The 15,440-nt window shown below is 33.8% G+C and overlaps 4 protein-coding genes across 7 annotated transcripts in view; 3 read left to right on the top strand and 1 right to left on the bottom strand.

Moving 5' to 3' along the window:
- Window positions 1–7,139, top strand: part of LOC106873429 (zinc finger protein 91) — an 18,857-nt gene extending 11,718 nt beyond the window's left edge. The window contains exons 2-3 of one of the 4 annotated variants that reach the window (XM_052977894.1): window positions 77–204; window positions 4,068–7,139. In XM_052977894.1, the coding sequence (XP_052833854.1) occupies window positions 4,420–6,048 (1,629 nt within the window). In that variant the 5' untranslated portion in view covers window positions 77–204; window positions 4,068–4,419 and the 3' untranslated portion in view covers window positions 6,049–7,139. Of the gene's footprint in view, window positions 1–76; window positions 494–2,588; window positions 3,050–4,067 lie in introns of those variants that run through there. The other 3 variants (XM_052977893.1, XM_014920785.2, XM_052977895.1) reach the window with 3 other exon arrangements.
- LOC106876802 (zinc finger protein 239) overlaps window positions 1–13,213 on the bottom strand; it is a 56,020-nt gene extending 42,807 nt beyond the window's left edge. Inside the window, exon 1 of the mRNA XM_052977913.1 lies at window positions 12,446–13,213. The gene's annotated coding sequence lies outside the window, so the exon portion shown is untranslated. The remainder of the gene's footprint in view (window positions 1–12,445) is intronic.
- Window positions 429–4,125, top strand: LOC106873430 (zinc finger protein 253). Its single transcript, XM_052977823.1, has 6 exons — window positions 429–645; window positions 841–930; window positions 1,177–1,245; window positions 1,603–1,665; window positions 1,956–2,064; window positions 4,068–4,125. The coding sequence occupies exons 1-6, from the start codon at window positions 429–431 to the stop codon at window positions 4,123–4,125; spliced, it is 606 nt and encodes a 201-aa protein (XP_052833783.1).
- LOC128247012 (zinc finger protein 722-like) overlaps window positions 11,423–15,440 on the top strand; it is a 6,276-nt gene continuing 2,258 nt past the window's right edge. Inside the window, exons 1-2 of the mRNA XM_052977822.1 lie at window positions 11,423–11,612; window positions 11,775–12,053. Coding sequence (XP_052833782.1) covers window positions 11,423–11,612; window positions 11,775–12,053 — 469 coding nt within the window. The remainder of the gene's footprint in view (window positions 11,613–11,774; window positions 12,054–15,440) is intronic.

Raw genomic sequence — 15,440 nt, 5'->3', positions numbered from 1 at the left:
TAGTTATATTTTCTATTGTTGAATCTCTGCTTTTTAAGTATTTCCTATATCTTCTACTGTTTCTGTATCATTTCAGAATATGGGATGTTAGTGTGATAAAGGAGTTTTTACATCAGATACATCATGAATATTGATCATCATTTGAAGACGAATAGAAGATATTATAAATAATAGATATAACCCTGATTCTGTAACATATCTATGGTAAATAACTTAAATATTTCTTCCATATTAATAGCAACATTTATTTTCCTCGTTGCCAGGAATATACACTTGGAAAAATCTGCAAAGGTGTTTGTATTACCTTCAGATATTCGCGAAGATCAGAGTTGCTGTGATTATAGCTGTAGAAGTATTTGAATCAGCAAATAAATATATAAAGAAGAAAGAAAAAAATACATTTTGTGCTTGTATACTGGAGAACAATTATGAATCCTCAAGAGATGATAAGAGAAAAAGAAGCATTATCATACGAATGTGATATCTGTAAAAAGTATGTATCTAGTAAAAGAAATCTCACTCTTCACAAACGTATTCATGCTGGTGGAAAGCAATACCACTGTGATATCTGTGGAAAGTCCTTCTTGCGGAAAAGTAATCTTACTTCTCACAAATACGCTCATACTGGAGACAAACCATATCAGTGTGATATTTGTGGTAAATCATTCTCTCAAAAAAGTAACCTTACCTCTCATAAATCCATTCATACAGGACAGAAACCATATCACTGTGATATTTGTGGTAAATCATTCTCTCATAAGAATAGCCTTACTTATCACAAATACATTCATACAGGACAGAAACCATATCACTGCAATATTTGTGATAAATCCTTTGTAGTCAAAAGTAAATTAAGTACTCATGAATTTACTCATACTAATGAGAGGCCATATCAGTGTGATATTTGTGGTAAATCATTCTCTCATAGGAGTAACCTTACCTCTCACATATCCATTCATACAGGAGAGAAACCATATCGGTGTGATATTTGTGGTAAATCATTCTCTCTAAATGGTCACCTTACCTCTCACATATCCATTCATACAGGAGACAAACCATATCACTGTGATATTTGTGGTAAATCATTCTCTCATAAGCATAGACTTACTTATCACAAATACATTCATACAGGAGATAAACCATATCACTGCAATATTTGTGATAAATCCTTTGTAGTCAAAAGTGAATTAACTGTTCATGAATTTACTTATACTAATGAGAGGCCATATCAGTGTGATATCTGTGGTAAATCATTCTCTCAAAAAAGTACCCTTATTTATCACAAATACACTCATACAGGAGAGAAACCGTATCAGTGTGATATTTGTGGTAAATCATTTTCTCAAAAGAATGGCCTTACTTCTCACAAATACATTCATACAGGAGAGAAACCATATCGCTGCGATATTTGTGGTAAATCATTCTCTCAAAAAAGTACCCTTACTTCTCACAAATCCATTCATACACAAGAGAAACCATATCACTGTGATATTTGTGGTAAATCATTTTCTCATAAGAGTAGACTTACTTATCACAAATCCATTCATACAGGAGACAAACCATATCAGTGTGATATTTGTGGTAAATCATTCTCTCAAAAAGGTAACCTTACCTCTCACAAATCCATTCATAGAGTACAGAAACCATATCAGTATGATATTTGTGGTAAATCATTCTCTCAAAAGAGTGGCCTTACTTCTCACAAATATATTCATACAGGAGAGAAACCATATCAGTGTGATATCTGTGGTAAATCATTCTCTCAAAAAGGTAACCTTACCTCTCACAAATCCATTCAAACAGGAGAGAAACCATATCCATGTAATATCTAGGTATGTCATTTCTCTTGCAATCAGCGTAGAGGATCTCATTAATTTTATGAATAAATTTAATAAACTGAAAGGAAAATAAAGTTTTTTTACTCTTTAATTATTTTTATCTCATTTTATATGCAGACCATCCAAACAAATCTTGTGCTCGGGACACAAACATAAACTATAGAATTCACACACTTGATCAATGTATGAGGAATGTTACATTTCTCCAAACTGATCTACAATACGTGTACGTACATACAGAAATAGACACGCACATTCTTAAGTACATACAAACATAGGCGTAGGAGTGGCTGTGTGGTAAGTAGCTAGCTTACCAACCACATGGTCCCGGGTTCAGTTCCATTGCGTGGCATCTTGGGCAAGTGTCTTCTGCTATAGCCTCGGGCCGACCAAAGCCTTGTGAGTGGATTTGGTAGACGGAAACTGAAAGAAGTCCGTCGTATATATGTATATATATATATATATGTATGTGTGTGCGTATATGTTTGTATGTGTGTGTTTGTCCCCCCTATCATCCCTTGACAACCGATGCTGTTGTGTTTACGTCCCCGTAACTTAGCGGTTCGGGAAAAGTGATCGATAGAATAAGTACTAGGCTTACAAAGAATAAGTCCTGGGGTCGATTTGCTCGACTAAAGGCGGTGCTCCGGCATGGCCACAGTCACGTGACTGAAACAAATAAAAGTATACATGCACGCATTAAACGCACGTTCAAGGACTTCATGTGTATAATTCGTTATAACATTTACGCAGCCTAAATTAAGAGTTATGCATGATGATAAATACTTAGAAGTAAGTTATAAGTGACGAGTTTACCATCATAGCTTCTTCCTTAAGGAATAATAATATTTATTATATTCTTACAAATCAAAAGCATTGTAAATAAGATACAGTATTCGCCTCCGTCCTTCACAGTAGCAACAGCAGTCAATTTCTAGATTTCTATCTTTTGTCATCATTCGGATTTCATTTATTACAATTCATTTTCAGAAAGTAATTATATCAATAAAAAACAGAATATACAACTTCAGTTTTAGCATCAGACAAATGTGTAATAGTACAAGGTATACAACAGTCGGACTTTTAGTTCGTTTCGTTGAATTTCCGTGTCGATTTTTTTGAAGTGTCATTTGAGTATGTTTCCCGAGGGATCGCTCCTTTGTGTTAATTATCGTTAATTCGCATTAACCTGGATTTATTTCTGATAAGAGGTAAGATATAATACGTTTTTAAATATTGCTAGTCTAGATATCGATATAAATTTCGTACTCCGGTAAACTTCTTTAATTAGGCGAATAAAATCTGAATTGGTTTTTACTTGGTATTGCCACGGAAAGCACCAAATTTTTTATTTCTTTTATTACAGTAGATATTCCATTTGCTTATTGTCCCCATTCAAAGCCGTCTATTGTTTTATCACAAAGTTATCACTTGCTACATATGTCTATTAGCTGTTTATTCTCTCAAACTGATCCACGTTAATAGTTTTTACTCCTGTGAATAAATAATCTGCGATATCATAAAACAGAAATAGCTGACTGCAATAAGGGGCCGATGATACTGCGAAGATAAAACAAATACACGTTTTTGTAGACAATTAACAAATAACTTTAACTAGAAAAGTAACGAATAATTTAAATCGTAAATACGCATTTATGATGTGACTGCAGTATTTCTTTGGTAGTTTCACACCAGACCCGATTTCGATACAAAATAATTTATTCCCGCGGTTATATTTTCCCTTTTTGTATGCAATTGACCTCGTGAACAGTCGGAGATACCTTCTTTCTGCGGAAAACGGAGGGTGTAGAGGTGGGACGGAACCTAAGAAATTCCCCTTCCGGACCTCGTCTCCCACGTTTTTCTTTTTTTTCCGTTGCAATGGTCTTGATTGCTCTCATACATCTAACCAATTAATTCCATTTATAGACCTGGGGTTACACATCAGCGACTTATGTTTCCTAAGATAGTACAACGTTATTGTCCAATATTTTGTAGTTTACCATTTTGCATAATATCAGAAGGTTGAAGAGCTGAAGTCAGTGTATATGTGGACATTATACAAGGATGTATAATATAATTTTAATGACAAAAGAAATTTTAAACACTAATTATTGGGGTAAAAGCTTATATCCACAGTTTATCATGATGAAAATGTAGTTATATTTTCTATTGTTCTTTGCTTTTTAAGTGTTTCCTATATCTTCTACTGTTTCTGTATCATTTCAGAATATGGGATGATAGTGTGATAAAGGAGTTTTTACATCAGATACATCATGAATATTGATCATCATTTGAAGACTAATAGAAGATATTATAAATAATAGATATGACCCTGTTTCGATAACATATCTATGGTAAATAACTGAAATATTTCTTCTGAATTAATAGCAACATTTATTTCCCTCATTGCCAGGAATATATACTTGGAAAAATCTGCAAAGGTGTTTATATTACCTTCAGATATTCACAAAGATCAGATTTGCTGTGATTATAGCTGTAGAACTTTTGGAATGAACAGAAAAATATATGAAGAAGAAAGAAAAAAATACATTCTTTGCTTGTATACTGGAGAACAATAATGAATCCTCAAGAGATGATAAGAGAAAAAGAAGCATTTTCATATGAATGTGATATCTGTAAAAAGTCTTTATCTAGTAAGGGAAATCTCACTGTTCACAAACGTATTCATGCTGGTGGAAAGCAATACCACTGTGATATCTGTGGAAAGTCTTTCTTGCGGAAAAGTAATCTTACTTCTCACAAATACACGCATACAGGAGAGAGAGCATATCACTGTGATATCTGTGGTAAATCATTCTCTCAAAAGAGTGGCCTTACTTCTCATAAATCCATTCATACAGGACAGAAACCATATCAGTGTGATATTTGTGGTAAATCATTTTCTCATAAGAATACCCTTACATATCACAAATCCATTCATACAGGAGATAAACCATATCACTGCAATATTTGTGATAAATCCTTTGTAATCAAAAGTTATTTAACTGCCCATGAAATTAATCATATTAATGAGAGGCCATATCAGTGTGGTATATGTGGTAAATCATTCTCTCAGAGGAGTGGTCTTACTTATCACAAAGCCATTCATACGGGTAAGAAACCATATCAGTGTGATATTTGTGATAAATCCTTTGTAATCAAAAGTAATTTAACTGCTCATGAATTTACTCATAGCAATGAGAGGCCATATCAGTGTGATATATGTGGTAAATCATTTTCTCAAAAAGGTAACCTTACCTCTCACAAATACATTCATACAGGAGATAAACCATATCACTGTAATATCTGTAGTAAATCCTTTGTACTAAGAAGTTATTTAACTGCCCATGAACTTACTCATACCAATGAGAGGCCACATCAGTGTGATATTTGTGGTAAATCATTCTCTTATAAGAGTAGCCTTACTTATCACAAATCCATTCATACAGGAGATAAACCATATCACTGCAATATCTGTAGTAAATCCTTTGTAATCAAAAGTAATTTAACTGCCCATAAACTTACTCATACTAATGAGAAACCATATCACTGTGATGTTTGTGGTAAATCATTCTCTCAAAAATGTAACCTTACCTCTCACAAATACATTCATACAGGAGAGAGAGCATATCACTGTGATATATGTGGTAAATCATTCTCTCAAAAGAGTAACCTTACCTCTCACAAATACACACATACAGGAGAGAAACCATATGACTGTGATATTTGTGGTAAATCATTCTCTCATTTGAGTTCTTTAAACTCTCATAAATTCATTCATACAGGAGAGAAACCATATCCATGTAATATCTGTGGTATGGCATTCTCTCGTAAAAGAAATTTATCTCAGCATGAAGGCACTCATACAGGAGAGAAGCTATATCCCTGTGATATTTGTGGTAAATCATTTTTTTCTCAAGGCAGTTTAACCTCTCATAGATACATTCACACAGCAGAGAAACCATATTCTTGTGATATCTGTGGAAAATCGTTCCTTCAGAAAAGTGACTTAAATAGACACAAATATATTCATACAGGTGAGAAACCATATTCTTGTGATATCTGTGGAAAATCATTCTCTCAAAAAAGTGACTTAAATAGGCACAAATACATTCACACAGGAGAGAAACCATATCACTGTGATATCTGTGGTAAATCATTCTGTGTAGGAAAATATTTAACTGATCACAAACGCATCCATACATGAGAAGAACTATATTGCTGTGATATCTGTGGTAAATCATTCTCTCATAAAAGTAACTTTAAGAGACACAAATATATTCACACAAGAGAGAAACCATAGCACTGTGATATCTGCAGTAAATCATTCAGTGTAAGAAAATATTTAACTAATCATAAGTCCACTCAGAATGGAGACAAACTGTATCACTGTGATATCTGTGGCAAATTATTCTCTCAGGAATGTACTATATATACTCTTAAACATTTTTTTATAGGAGGGAAAACATATCACTGTGATATCACAATGTCTGGTTTCAAATTTTACTGTGTATGCATCCCATGAAATGTATAATTCTGTTGATAAAATTTATATTATTTTACCATTTCTCTCATATCAATGTGTTGATGGTAAAGATGAATAATTATTTCAAATTGCAGTGTAATCGTCACCTTAATGTAAATCTAAATCAGATTATATAATTACTGAAACAGCATCATCATCATTAAGGTTTTTATTTTTATTGCCCGTTTTGTAACTTAGCGAGGACCAGACATATTTGTCTAAAAGGATTGCCCAACATTTACTGAATCTTTTGTCTGTGTGCCCCAGATTCCTGAACCCTGTTCTCATCACCTGCTTCTAAGTAAAATGCATTTGACAGCGTCTATTTTCTGTACATTTCTTGTGTTTATTGCACATGTACATCTACCACACACAAAGACTGTTTTCCATGTTGACATTCCGCTAACATCGCAGCACCTTGTATGTGTTCATAGCTTGCATAATTTGTTTGGTGAACAGCCACTGCAATATGGAAACAGTTGTTTATGAGGCAGAAGTAACAGCAACAGCAACAGGAAGAAATGGACAGTCAAGTGTGCTGAAATATGTGGGGGTAATGGCCGACCCCTCCAGAATCTACTTTAATAAACACGTCCTTATTCAACATCTCAGAGAGATGTAATGCCACAACTCTAAGCAAGCATGTCTGGGCTTTGAAAGAAGGTGCCACAGAGTACAGCATAAAGTGGAAGATTATAGAAAGATGCAAGGTATACTTTAATAGCAGCAGCTATTACTGTAATAAAAGAAATAAAAAAGTTTCGATACTAAAATTTTTCCCCGCGGTTATATTTTCTCTTTTTATTTGCAATCGTCTTAGTTGGCCTCATAACCAGTCGGACATACATTCTTTCTGCGGAAAACGGAGGGGGTAAAGGTGGGACGGAACCTCAGAAATTCCGCTTCCTGACCTCGTCTCCCACGTTTTTCCTTTTTCCGTTGCAATGGTCTTGATTGCTCTCATACATCTAATCAATTAATTCCATTTATGGATTTACTCTTTTACTTGTTTCAGTCATTTGACTGCGGCCATGCTGGAGCACCACCTTTAGTCGAGCAAATCGACCCCAGGACTTATTCTTTGTAAGCCTAGTACTTATTCTATTGGTCTCTTTTTGCCGAACCGCTAGGTTACGGGGACGTAAACACACCAGCATCGGTTGTCAAACGATGGTGGGGGGACAAACACAGACACACACATACACACATATATATATATATATACAACGGGCTTCTTTCAGTTTCCGTCTACCAAATCCACTCACAAGGCTTTGGTTGGCCCGAGGCTATAGAAGACACTTGCCCAAGGTGCCATGCAGTGGGACTGGACCCAGAACCATGTGGTTGGTAAGCAAGCTACTTACCACACAGCCACTCCTGGTTGTTCGCTGGAATGGAGTGGATTGGAAAACGTCATTCTGTTGTTCCTCTGACTGGTCAGAAGCGTGACAAAACAACATTGCTTCCACTAATTCAAAAATACATAAAACCTGGCTCAGTTATGTACAAAGATTTACAAACATTGGGTTCTCAGCATTACATAATAAACCACAAAGAAAATTTTGTTGACTGCATACGTGCACACACACGGAAAACATCGAATGCTTCCGGCAAGATTTCATAGCCGGGTATTCGTTCAAACTATCTACACCAGTACCTGGCCAGGTATTTATTTATCTTATTTCTTTATTGCCCACAAGAGGCTAAGCATAGAGGGGTCAAACAAGGACACACAAATGGATTAAGTCGATTACATCGACCCCAGTGCGTAACTGGTACTTAATTTATCGACCCCGAAAGGATGAAAGGCAAAGTCGACGTACGAAAGTACGAACGAACCAATCAACGTACTTATGTACGTACATACGAACGAACGGACAAAGGTACGTACATACGAGCGTATGTACGAACGAACGAACAAATATATATTATACTATATATTATATATATATATATATATATTACACATATATACATATATATATATATATATTACACATATATACATATATATATATATAATATTTCTATATATTATATATATATGTATATATTATATATATGTAATATATATATATATAATACATATATATAATATACATATATATGATATATATATATTATATATATATATATAATCTATAATATATATAATATACACATATATATATATATATACATATATATAAATATATATATATATATTATATATATATATGTATTATATACGTACGTTTGTTCTTTCGTTCGTACGTATGTTCGTTTGTTCGTACGTACGTACTTTTGTTCATTCGCTCGTACGTACAGATGTACATACGCACGTTCGCTCGATCGTACGTACTAGCGTACGTTGTTTCGTCTGTTCATTCGATCTCTCTTCATTCGTTAGTTTGTTCGTGTCTTCGTTCGTTCGTACGTACACATGTACCTACTTACGTACGGTCGTTCGTACGTACATACATACCTACGTTCGTTCATTTGTTCGTTCGCACATACGTACGTTCATGTCTTTGTTCGTTCGTTCGTTCTTACGTATGTACCTACATTTGTTCGTTAATTCGTTTGTTAGATCGTTCGTTAATTCTTTCGTTCTTACGTTCTTTCATTCGTTTCTTTCATGTTCGTCCGTTTCTTTGTTCATTTGTTTGTTCGTTGTTACATACGTACTTCCGTACGTAAATCCGTACATACAAACAGACGTTGGTTCGTTGCCTCGTTCGTTAGTTCTTTTGTTTGTTCGATCGTTTCATTCGTTCATTCATTCATATATATGTACGTACGAACATACGTACGTTCGTTCATTCATACATATGTATGTAGGAACATACGTACATTCGTTCTTTCGTTTATTTCTTCGTACGTACAAACTTACGTACGCACCTTCTTTCTTTCCTTCGATCATTTGTTCATACGTACGATCGTCGAGATAAGCTTTACAATGTATGGTTTAAAAATCTGTATGATATTTTAAAGTTTATTTTGAAGCAATTAAAAAGGAAAAATTTGGTAACATTAATTTTGTAAATCACAAAAGATTTATAATGTGATGTACACAACCTGCAAACTTAGTTCGTTTCGCTGTTTACCGTGTCGGTTTTTTGAAATGTCTTACAATTCAATTGTTTTGTTGATGTCTCTCAAAGTAAATTAAAGACATTTCACATTAAACCCTGATTTATATAAAATACCAGGTAAGATATATATATACATTTGGGTTAAGTCGAAATCTCTGAATGCCTTGCTTTTCTATTTGCATGAAATATACTGTGATTCAGTTTAATTGATTACAGTAATCACATAAAAAGATGATTAATTTGTGACCTAAGGTGAATGTCGCAAGCTGTTTGTCCACTTTCGCTTTGTATCGGCGGTGGTTGTCTACGTATATATTCGGGTAAATTTGGACAATTGCACCCAAAAGATATACACATGTTTATACGTTATATATGAAAACAAAAATTCACTTATAATGCACTATAAAACAAAAAATGGACTATACACCTGTTGTAATTTGGTTATCTATAGTCCGATGATATTTCGGAATTATAATTCCTTCTTCAGATCTTAGCAGAGACTCCAGCTAAGAAGATCTGAAGAAGGAATTGTAATTCCGAAATATCATCGGACTATAGATAACTAAATTACAACAGGTATATAGTCCTTTTTTTTTTTGTTTTATAGTGCATTGTTGTACCATTCTAAACTTTTTATTCTTTACAAACAATACACAATGCTTCAAGCTAACTACAATACTCTCCTATCACTTATAATGATAGAAAAAACCCTAAAGAAATTACTGTTCTCTGACTGTCGTTCTGGGCATTGGTTACGATTACGAGAACAATGATACAGTGGCACAGTGCCAGGAGGACAGGATTGGGGAGCGGGAGGCAAGCATGGGGAATGAAGCGGAAATGTGAGGAAGCGAAGAGATATAGAGACGTAGCTTGGTAGAATATGTGAGAAGTTTTCTTGTTAAAAATGGGTGAAACACACTGCTTCTAGAACTCAATTGCACTGTTATGTGCGGGTCTTCTAAAGAACTTCATACCGCCAGACATCTCGTTCCATTGGCATTTCCTCCCTGCATTTGTTTTTCTCATATATATATATATATATATATGATATAATATAGGATAAAATCTTTATAAGAATTTATCAAGTAGCCAGCGTGAAAAAACCCATAAGCAAAAAAAACTCATCGTTTTTTTCCCCATAAATATATAATTTAAATAAGGGCATTAACTATATAGTAATGCCTCACGCTTAGAGGGACTAAAAAAGTCAAAAACTACCAGAAAATAAGCAACATATTTACCGAAAGCGAGGGAATGCAACTTTCAAAAATGAATCTCTTAAAAACATTTCACTTAATTAATCTCTTAAAAACAGTTAAATGTTTTTAAGAGATTAATTTTTGAAAGTTGCATTACCTCGCTTTCGGTAAATATGTTGCTTATTTTTTGGTAGTTTTTGACTTTTTTAGTCCATCTAAGCGTGAGGCATTACTATATAGTTAATGCCCTTATATAAATTATATATATATATATATATATATATAACAATTTCTATTACTGAACCTCACCTTTTTAACTATTTTCTCTATTGTATATTATTTCTATATCATTTCAGAACATCAGACGTCTGTGGCATGAATGGATTTCTACTTGAGATACATCATGAATATCAATAATCTTTTAAAGACTAAAGGAAGATGTTATGAATAATAGACAAAAGCATGTTTATATATCTATGATGAATAACTGTGAAATAATTTGTTCTAAACTGAGATTGATAGCAATATTTCACTTCCTCTATATTTACACAAGTATTTCACATTCTAATTAAACATAAACACATTTACAAGGAAATTTCTGACCTTCAGATACTGGCGAAGTCAATAGAAGTGTGTGTGTGTTTATATATATATATATATAGTTTTAGGGAAAAGAACCAAATATTGTCCCTAATATTATTATATATATATATATATATATATATAAACACAAGAAAAATAAAATATTTATTGTGGTAGTATCAGAAACAGTATAGAACAATGACTTCTGCTAGAAAGGATGGCTTATTGCCTGAAGAGATGATAAGAAAACAAGAAAAATTATCATACCATTGTGATATCTGCAAAAAGTCTTTCTCTCAGAGAGGTAACCTAACTACTCATAAATGCATTTCTACTGGAGAGAAACCATATCACTGTGATATCTGTGGTAAAACATTCCCTGGATTTAGTAACTTAACTATACACAAACGCATTCACACAGGAGAGAAGCCATATCACTGTGATATCTGTGGTAAGTCATTCTCTCAAAAAGGTAACTTAACTACTCACACACGTATTCATACAGGTATGAAACCATATCACTGTGATATTTGTGGTAAATCATTTACAGTAAACGACGTATTAACTAATCATAAACGCATCCATACAGGTAAGAAGCCATACCACTGTGATACCTGTGGTAAGTCATTTGCTATAAATAGTACCTTGACAGCTCATAAACGCATTCACACTAGAGAAAAACCGTATCACTGTGATATTTGTGGTAAAACATTCTCTCAGATGAATAATTTAATTCATCATAAACGTCTTCATATAGGAGAAAAACCCTATCATTGCGATATGTGTGGTAAATCATTCCCTGGAAGTGATGGTTTAACTATACACAAACGTATTCACACAGGAGAGAAGCCATATCACTGTGATAGCTGTGGTAAGTCATTCTCTCAAAGAGGTCACTTAAGTACTCACAAACGTCTGCACACAGGTAAGAAACCATATCACTGTGATATCTGTGGTAAATCGTTTGCTCTAAACAATGTATTAACCACACACAAACGCATTCATACAGGTGAGAGACCATATTTCTGTAACATCTGTGGTAAATCATTCACACAAAATGGTCACTTAACTACTCACAAACGTATTCATACAGGTGAGAAACCATATCACTGTGATATCTGTGGTAAATCTTTTCCTCTCAATGATACTTTATCTAAACACAAACTCATTCATACAGGAGAGAAAACGTCACCGTGACATCATCTTTATCAACATTTTTACCTGTTTTCCATGGCTTGGCAGGAACTGACGAGGCTAGGGGCTGCACCAGGTTCCATAGTCTGTTTTGGCTTGGTTTCTATGGCTGGATAACTTTCCTAATGCCAACCACTGCACAGAGTGTACTGGGTGATTCAGACACAGCCCCATCTCGAGTGCTTTTTACATAACACCTTGGTATCAGGATCCCAATTCCGTTGTGGTGGGCAGGTCTTCTCCAGTACAGCAATACACCACATATCTCGGTCGTCTGTCATCTCCTTTGTAAGGTTCAAGATTTTGAGATCAGCCTTCAATACTTCATCTATCTGTGGTAAATCATTCCCTCAAGGAAATCACTTAACCAGGCATATAAATATCCATACAGTAAAATATCACTAGTTGTGTGAAATCTCCATTCTGTATCGATTGTCGGAGCTGTCTGTCTAAAAAACATTATCTCAATCTTTAGTCATTTCAGCTGCGAGACTGAGGTTTTTGAATTCTGACCTCATCACATTTTGTGAATATTTTTTATAACCTGAAAGAAGAATAAAGTTGTTTTACTCACTAATTATTCTCCATCGATTTTATATGTAGAATGTCTAAGCATAGGTATAGGCGTAACTGAGTGTTAATAAATTTGCTTCCCAGCCACATGATTCGAGGTTCAGTCCCAATGTGTAGTACCTTGGGCAAGTGTCTTCTACTATAGCATCAAACTGACCAAAGTGTTGTAACTGGATTTAGTGGATGGAATCTGAAAGAAGCCCATCATGTATATGTATATATCGATATATATATATATATATATAAAATTCTGCATGTGCATAAAGAAACAAATTATATTTCACCTTTATTTTATTCATTCTTTTTTTCCTTACTTCTTATTTATATTTTATTTTATAAATACCAACAATGTTATCCATTTATGCATATACACATGAATATACACTTATGAAATATCTGTATACATAAGCGCATGTATGCAAAATTTATTTATTTATCGCTTCATTTTTTAATTCTTTATTCCTTATTTCTGCTTGCTTACTTTTTTTTTTAATATATATTTTTTATAATCACTGACAATTACAACCATATATGTATATACACAGATAATGTAATGCATACATGCACATACATATACAATGGATGTTCTTGGTGAGAACTTACAGGATATCAGAGGCAACAATAAATTCATGGAAAGAATTACATTAGTTTTTTCAGATTTCAGACAGACATTACCAGTCATTCTGTGACAAACAAGATCTGATAAAATAAAATCATGCATTAAATCTTCTCAGTTGTGGAATTAAGTAATGAAATTCTTCATGTGAGCTTCGTTACATAGGGACCAATGTGCAAAACAGTTTTCAACCTGGCTCCTCCAATTGCGAAATGGGGAAAGTACCATTTGATGGGAGTGGTGATATCAGTTTGGCTCATATTGCTATCATGGTGAAATCTCCAGCTGAATTGAAGTACAGGGCATTGCCAGACTTAAGTAATAATTATAATTCGCATAAATAGTTGTGTGAAAGGGCAATTCATATTCCCAAAAATGAGACAGTAGCAAGAATTAACCATGAATTAATGAATAAGAATCCAACAGTCATTATGAAGTACAAATCAGTTGAGTCAGTCCTTGAAAATCAAGCTGTCCATTACCCAACAGAGTTCATTAATTCTCTGGAGCCACCTGGAATTCCACCACATCAACTTTTTCTGATGATAGGAATCCCAATAATGTTTCTAAGAAATTTAGATCCTAAATTATGCAATGAAACAGGTTGATTGTGAAGATATTATCACCTTATGTAACAGAAGCTACCATCATCAATGGATGTGCCTCTGGAGTAGAGGTTTTCATTCCAAGAACTACAACCAAACCAACAGACATGCCCTTTCAGTTCAAACGAACAATTCCCAGTGCTACTTCATTTTGCAGTGTCTATTCATAAAGGTCAAGGTCATTCTTTGAAATCTACTGGTTTGCTTTTCTCATGGTCAACTTTGTTGGTTGCTCCAGGGTAGGTAGTTTGCAAGACTTATTTGTCTATGGTCCAAACCAGGAAACAGAAGAATGTTGTTTACCCAGAAGATCTTAGATAATTTCCTTCAACATATGCAATAGAATTTATCTCCTTTAATAAAAGTGGTAAATTTTGTATTTTTGTTTATTATTATTATTATTTTGTATTATGAATTCAGAATTGATTTTCCAATTAAAGAAAAAATTGTATCCCAGTTGAAGAATAAATTGAATTTACGATATCAAATTTCTAATTATTTTGCATTATTCATGATTATTATTATAATTATTGAATTAAAAAATGTTTTGTAATTTTAATTTTGGATACGAAAGGAAACAATTGTAGGTGATATTAAATAATTAATAAAATAATTTATATCCAATATATGTCTCCATTATCTAACTTAATAATATATATGTGTGTGTGTGTGACATCAACATTTCACATACATTTTCCATGACTGGATCTTGGAGACAACAGAGCGAAGCAACTAATGACGACTCAATTAATTAGTGAACGGACATCTAGTCATGGTCACAAGCAGGCAGCCACTAAAACACAAAACGACCAGAGAGAGAAAATAAGATTACAACAAACCAACTATGAGACACAACGTCCCACATTATACAGCTTTGACTAGCTCATTCCCTTTTCTCGGTAACCTTACCCTATCTTTATCTGTTTACTACTACAAGATCGTGTACACACATATACAGGCCGAAATTAACTTTCTTTACCTTGCATGCTTTACGAACTGTGTTATACTATTACACTAACCTACCCGTCTTGGTATGGCATTTATTAACGTAACGGTAAATAAATATTTCTTTACAACTTCGATCACTCTTCATCGTTCATCTTATAACCGTTACAATTGGTAACCTCCGACACTAACAACCAAACGTTACATATATATATATATATATATATATACACCAGTAACATTACTCTTTTTGTCTCTTCACCCACACTAACAAAAGTACTTC

Source organism: Octopus bimaculoides, chromosome 29 (assembly GCF_001194135.2).
Source record: "Octopus bimaculoides isolate UCB-OBI-ISO-001 chromosome 29, ASM119413v2, whole genome shotgun sequence".
NCBI classification, from domain to species: Eukaryota; Metazoa; Mollusca; class Cephalopoda; order Octopoda; family Octopodidae; genus Octopus; species Octopus bimaculoides.
This window is presented reverse-complemented; position numbering and strand designations above follow the sequence as displayed.

What these genes read in the sequence shown, in the direction of transcription:
- LOC106873430 (XM_052977823.1), top strand. Translation starts at nt 429, where the DNA reads ATGAATCCTCAAGAGATGATAAGAGAAAAAGAAGCATTATCATACGAA. An exon ending in TAAATCATTCTCTCATAGGA is followed by an intron (nt 931 to 1,176) that starts GTAACCTTACCT and finishes AATCCTTTGTAG; the next exon opens with TCAAAAGTGAATTAACTGTT. An exon ending in ATATCAGTGTGATATCTGTG is followed by an intron (nt 1,246 to 1,602) that starts GTAAATCATTCT and finishes TCTCTCAAAAAG; the next exon opens with GTAACCTTACCTCTCACAAA.